The 6,556-nt window shown below is 47.9% G+C and overlaps 2 protein-coding genes across 2 annotated transcripts; both read left to right on the forward strand.

Moving 5' to 3' along the window:
* F5B22DRAFT_637225 (uncharacterized protein) lies at positions 1 to 3,320 on the forward strand (the record flags this gene model as incomplete). Its single annotated transcript, XM_047977403.1, has 5 exons — positions 1 to 42; positions 133 to 439; positions 502 to 1,040; positions 1,071 to 1,651; positions 1,721 to 3,320. The coding sequence occupies 5 exons, from the start codon at positions 1 to 3 to the stop codon at positions 3,318 to 3,320; spliced, it is 3,069 nt and encodes a 1,022-aa protein (XP_047829569.1).
* A 1,083-nt stretch (positions 3,321 to 4,403) lies between these two features.
* On the forward strand, positions 4,404 to 6,113 carry F5B22DRAFT_247586 (uncharacterized protein). Its single transcript, XM_047969979.1, has 2 exons — positions 4,404 to 5,523; positions 5,573 to 6,113. Exons 1-2 carry the CDS (start codon positions 4,517 to 4,519, stop codon positions 5,937 to 5,939), a joined length of 1,374 nt encoding a protein of 457 aa, XP_047829570.1. The 5' UTR covers positions 4,404 to 4,516; the 3' UTR covers positions 5,940 to 6,113.
* The last annotated feature ends 443 nt before the right edge of the window (positions 6,114 to 6,556 follow it).

Below are 6,556 nucleotides of genomic sequence, written 5' to 3' on the forward strand. Positions count from 1 at the left end.
ATGGACGAACACTCCAAGCTCCAGACGGAAGTATCAGATGTGGTAAACCTGCTGTCCCTCGTTCTAAATAGAGGCCCAGGCCAGGAAACCCCCGATAATGAGCTACAGGCTGGAGGCTCACGTTCACCGGAGGATCTTGTCCTTGGTATCGACGAGGCCGAATTCGAAACCCTACCTACTTCAATGGACCCAAAAGGGGAATATATAAAAAGAAAGACTTTAGATCGTTTGGCTGAGATGTTGGCCAGATTCAAGACAGCCAGAGGCTCTGGTCCTCGAAAGAATTCTGCAGCCAAACATGTTACCAGTACAGTAATGGTAGAAAACTCGACGGGAAAAGCTCTGACGATTTTTTGTGCAAAAAATGAAGGACTTGATAACGCAGACAACTGTTTTCTAGAAAGGTTGGAGACACTTCTCCGTCAGGTTGCAACGAGTGGTGAGAGTCTCATTCCATAATTTCCAAATAGAGAATCTAGGGTGACTGAAATTAGTGAACAGACGAAGAGATCGATCCAACGCAGCAGTTTGACCGGATATTCGAACTGATATATGAGCATCAGCAACCGCGCGTGTTGTATTATGCTGAAATAATTCGCAAGGAACTCCGATCAAAAGGTAATCAGCATGATACAGGATCTATACAGAAATTGACGGTCCACAATATACAAAGGTGCCCTCGAGCCGAGATGAACGACTGGAGGGACAATAATGGGCTCATATTCCGCTTCAATCGTGACTACGACCAAGAGAGGCCTAATTCTGATGAAGGTGTCGCCTGTCCATCAGAAGGAAACGAGGAAAACATGCCCGTGCAAGGAATATCTCATCAGATTATCCAAACTTTAAACAGCATGCCCGTTCAGCTACCATGGGACAGCATGAAACATCTATTGGAAAAAGTACATCGCATCATACTCAATCCTCGTCATCGACCTGTGCTAAAATTGTTCCTGAAACAAGCTGTACAAGGTGATGGCCGGTCGTTCGATAGAGCCTGGGATGCTTTGCTGTACTTAACTCGCATATACGATGCCACGGTGGCTTTTGCAAGTTTCGCAAACCTACAGGACATTCGGAACCTGAAGCTAGAGGCAATCCCGGTGCCCACAGCCTTTACACCCCAAAACATGAAAATGAGCCCAATCCAATCTCTGAAGTTCATAGGCCACAACTCTTTGAAACGGCCATGGCAAACCTTCTTTCAAGAAAAAGAGAAGGTGGAAGCGTTTAGTCGACAACAAAGACTGAAAAGGAACGTCCATGGAGAAGTGCAATTGATTCATTACGTTGAAAGTCTTATATATACCAATGGAAGAGATGCTCTCACAATCTTCCCCTACCTTGGATGCAGCAAAAAGTGTTGTTTTTTCTGCGAAGGTTTCAGGGCAGTACATGGAATCTTCCAGGCCCGTGGGACTCACCACACCGTATTTCCATTATGGGCTTTACCATCAACTATACCGCAGCCGTCACTTCACATCATACGTCAGTTTTCAGACCACCTGAAACAGTTCCTATCTTCACTACTTTTGTCGCCACGCTCACCTCCCAAGCAAGAGTTGTTGCGTCAATCATCAGCGGCTTTATCTACGGCACAAGCGATACAAAGAGACCCAGCAACATATTCTACTCGATCGCAGGAGTCAACGTACGTTTCCCTTTGAATTTGCATTCTGCTTTAATATTTCAAAGTAGCCATTCTGATTCAATGATTCAGGAAAATGATGGTGCCTTGGGCTGTCACAGCAACAGAACATAGCGTCGAATTCTACCCTCTGCCGGAGTCACCTGGACGTGCTCAAGTTATAGGTGGTAGTGGAACGGCGATCGCGATGCCTATTGAGGATGCCGAGCTCACGAAAATCAACCACGACAGGAAAGCATTCAAACTGGAACAAATCAATGAGATGCCACATGAAATCAAACATATTGGGCAGAGAAGCTGCCGTCGTTGCGGAAAATTGGCAACGTATAGATGTTCAGCATGTCGAACGAGTTATTGCTCTAAGGATTGTCAAAAACGAGACTGGAAAACTCATGTCTTCGTCTGCAGGGTTGCCAACAGACCCCACGACGTCGACATTCTCAGCCTAACGATCCGGAAAACCAAGCGGGATATGATATCTGGGAGTATTGAACGTACCTATAATGCAATACGTTATCTACTTGCTGATGACCGCCTCTGCACTACCTTTGGATTCAATAATTGCGCTACAGACCTGGAGTTGGCAGATCTTGTCTGCCTCTATAGCAATGTCCTAGCTAGAGCTCGACCATCGAATCAGGGCCTGCAACAAAAATTGAATGAGGGCGTCCTAGGAGAATTTCTGAAAAATTTCTGTCAATTAGAGCGACGGGTCGCTGAGATAACCGGAAAAGACGAATGTACTTGTGTGACATGGTTTTTAGAACGTCGCACATCAGAAGAAGCATTCCCGATACCTGGCATAGAAACAGAGCCATATGGAATCTGGGACACAGCAGTATCCTGTGCCATACAATCTCTCCAGTTGACCGAGAGGGTTGAGAACGGACCAATGTTCAACAAGTCGCAGTCTGACGTTTTCCGTTTGTATGTCGCAATCCCACCATACGTCCAGCGATTTCCTGATGTACGTTCTTCACTATGGACGAAATTTGGATTCTGCTATTGCAGAACATTTGAGCAGCGTCAAAGCCTAGCTACCAGCTACTGGAACTTATTAGCAGTTTCTACATTCGATGAAATTGTCGCTGCGTATCAGACAGCAACGTTGTTTGATCTCATGCAACGTCATGGAATCGGTACCCCACCAAGAGTGCAAGAAACTCGACCCATTGAGGATATGGATTCCGAAGATGGTATCTTCAGACTCATGATTGGCGTCGAGCACGCACTCTCAGGGAATTTTTGCAACTGTTTCCAATATGATCCCAGCTGGCGCTGTCGTAGCTACTTCGAGACACATCTCGATAGAGAAGCGGATGGGAATTTCGGATTCCATATGAGAAGCTCTTGGGAAAGATGGCAGTTGCTAAATTTCTATAAATATGTGTTTGCGCTCCCAGACTTTGATCCTGGGGAGATGGCCAAGGCAAGACAAGACGTTGATCCTAAGCGATTGGAAAAGTATCTCGATACTCTAGTTCCAGACGCGAAAACGAAGCTCATTGACAGATATCGATTCAATCCTTTTTTTCCGAGATTCGAAGGTAGGGTTAGTGTGGTGACGCAAGATAGGCAAAGAGTTCCTGGCTGGCATCGCGGGTGTGGCTGCAAGATACATGATGTTTTAGGGCCACCTGGGTTGTCCTACCGAGTGTATGACCCAGTTTAAGCCCTCTGCTGTCATTGAGCATCCCGTGCATCGTGCATGGTTGAATCTGGAGCGCGTCTAGAAAGAAATATGAACCAAGCTTCAATTTGATTTCAAGGAAACTCAAGTCAAGGAATCTTTAACTAGGATGTCAACTAGTTAGCAGTATAGGTCGCTTGGGGTTAATGCCCCTGACTCCATCTCGAATGTATTGTTGTTCCCAAGACTTGGTAGAATCACCTCCGCACCATACTAGCATTTCCTTGCTTGTTGATGATTCCAGATGGTGCATCTCTCTTCATGACTTTGGTGGGGGACGTGGGGGTGGTGATGGCTTGGCAACTCCTCATAACTTGACAAACGCCCACCGAATCGCTTCGCTGCAGCTTTCACCCCAATCAACTTGTCACCGCCATCCGCGATTCCCATTCTCTAGAAAGACGAATTGTCAAGTGCGTGTAAGTGGCATCCCCCCCCCCCCCCCTCAAACGGGCAGAGGCAGAATGATTCCCAGTCAATGAAGTGCTTGAATTTGGCTTGGAAGCCCTCCGCCGTCCCGTCCTGGATAGTTACCCGTGACTGCTTCGCGGAATCCAAGCTATCCATCATTACGCTCGACACAGTGCCAATGCCATCCACCAGTTGTTCCACTCACTAGCTTTTCAGTCAGGTGCCCTTCTTTCATTGTAATTCCTTTATCTGTGTCAAAGTCCCTGATCATGCATGTGTTTCCGAGCACGGTAACACTCCCGATGCCGCACTCGTTTGGAGTGGAAGCGGTGCACTATTGTCGCCCGTTGCATGTCTAGGAGTGTTCATGGTACTAGATGTACTGGGCATCGCTGTCTTGCCGGTACCTTCTTGTATTTTCTGATGCAGGCAGCCGTGTCTCCTCGCTTGGGGGTCTTGCGATATCCTCCCACGGTACAAAATCGATCAGTCATTTTCTGGTGTACCACAAGAATTTCAATACCGGTCCAAAAGTCTTGATTAGGGCCGGGGCTGAGGTATAAACAATGTGCAAACGGCACCCCGGGAGGGGATACCCCACACGACCGCAAACGAAAAGAGGAAAACAGAATATGAGAAAGCAAAACCGAGTAAACAGCTTAGAAAAATGGGAAGTTCACCGTGGCCCGTAAACAAAATTTTTAGGTTGACACAACACCACTTTCTCCATCAAACCCTTTTCATGATACGCAACGGAGGCCAACGTGATGATGGGTTCACTGACTCTTGCGCTAGCCGACGATGAGGACATTGCCCTTATTATCCAGCTTCTACAACAAGACAGTGAAGAGGCAGCCTCGGCCTCCATTGGCAAAGGGAAGCAGCCAGAGGGCACTATGACAGACATGCAGATGGCGTTCAGCCTCTTTATGGACGAACTTCAGAGTGCGGAAACATTCTTTGCTGACAGACGAATGACCAAAAGCATTCAAAGCGCCATTCAACTCGATGGTGATGCCCTTCTTCGATCACAGAATGAAGAGAGAGCCGCCGAGCATGACCGCAACTTATCAATCTCTCTCAGCAAAGGGGAGAGAGAGCCGCCAGCCCCAGAAAACGCTTTGCAGCTTTCGACTCAAGATGATATTGAACTGCTCGAGAAGATGGCATGTATCTATATCACCGGAATCGACGACATCGAGAGTGATAACGATACGATATCAATTAGTCAGCCAGAAAGCTCGGCCTGGGCTGCGTCACGCCAAACCGTACGAACACGGCAGAAGCGAGACTGTGACGCCTGCGGAGAACATAAGCACTTTGCTGAGCTGTCTAAAACTCCATGCCAGCACGAATATTGCCGACAATGCCTGACCCGGCTTTTCCGAGACGCGATGGTCGACGAGTCACTCTTCCCTCCACGATGTTGCAAGCAACCCATCCCCTTAGACAAGAGTCAGCTCTTTCTCGACGCCAACGTGGTCCTCCAATTCCGTCAAAAAGCTCTCGAGCTTGCCACGCCGAACCGAACATATTGCCACAATACGAGCTGCGGCGCTTTCATTCCGCGGGTTAATGATCCTGGCACAATAGCTACATGTCCCGATTGTCATAGGGAAACATGCACTATGTGCAAAGGAGCCTGGCACTCTGGGGATTGCCCCAATGACGAGCACCTTCAACAAGTTCTCCAGCTGGCCAGGGAGCAAGGCTGGCAACGGTGTCGGAACTGTTGGGGCATTGTTGAGTTGAATCAGGGTTGCTATCATATGACGTGAGTCTGAGGACAGCACGGGTTGAACGAAGCTTACCATCAAGTATAGGTGCCGCTGTAAATTCGAATTCTGCTATGTCTGCGGTGCCCCTTGGAAGTCATGCCAGTGCGACGACTGGAATGAGCACCGCCTCGTCGAGCGTGCCGCTGTGATTGAGGCTCGCGATCGAGTCGGCAATCGGGTTGGCGGACAGCAGGAGATGACCGGCATCGCTCATGAGCGAAACGTGGCGCAACGGATACAGAGAATCGCACGAGACTTGCGCTACAACCACGAGTGCAATCACCAGCGCTGGTTCGGTCGAGCAGGGCCACAAGAATGCGAAGAATGCCATGATCTAATGCCCATTTTCATCTATGAATGCCGACAGTGCCACATTATGGCCTGTCGCCGCTGTAGATACCACAGATTGTAAACTCAAAATTGCAAGCAAAGTGTGTTATGATTAGAAAAGATTGACCTCGACATCTTTAGTTTGATTGGGCCACTTGATTGAATTAGCTCGCATGTGTCCCGCTGCTGCCTGATTCAGATAGTAAGTAAGGGGGAACAAGAGTGCACGGATTGAATTGATAGGTGGGCGGGCGTACTGCTGGTTGTGATCAGATGATTTATGTGCTGAGGCTGGTCGGATACCACATCCTATCCGGTAAGGAGGTTGAGAGAGTTATAGTCACTAAGCAAAATCAGAGCCTAAGCTTCTATGCCAGGTATTGATACAGGTATTTCCGATGTCCGCTAAGTAGCACTATCGCTTACATACTAATGGATGTGCTGTTGCCTGTTCGTGATATCACATCTGCTGGGTCCGATGTAATGTTGATTCATTTCTGCGCCATAGTATAACATGACTTCGCCACTTACTTCCAGATCAGGTATGTAGGGTATGATTCCTTTGCGTAGTCTGATGAGGCAACTACAGCTTCTTACATCGAGCCATGCATGCAGTATGCACATTGCCAACTGTAATGCGATCACACTATCGTTGCGTATGGATCTGTGAAGCACCTATTTGATGCATAGTTCAACTCC

The sequence above is a fragment of the Xylaria bambusicola genome (genome assembly GCF_022495145.1).
Source record: "Xylaria bambusicola strain CBS 139988 unplaced genomic scaffold F5B22scaffold_29, whole genome shotgun sequence".
Classification (NCBI taxonomy): domain Eukaryota; kingdom Fungi; phylum Ascomycota; class Sordariomycetes; order Xylariales; family Xylariaceae; genus Xylaria; species Xylaria bambusicola.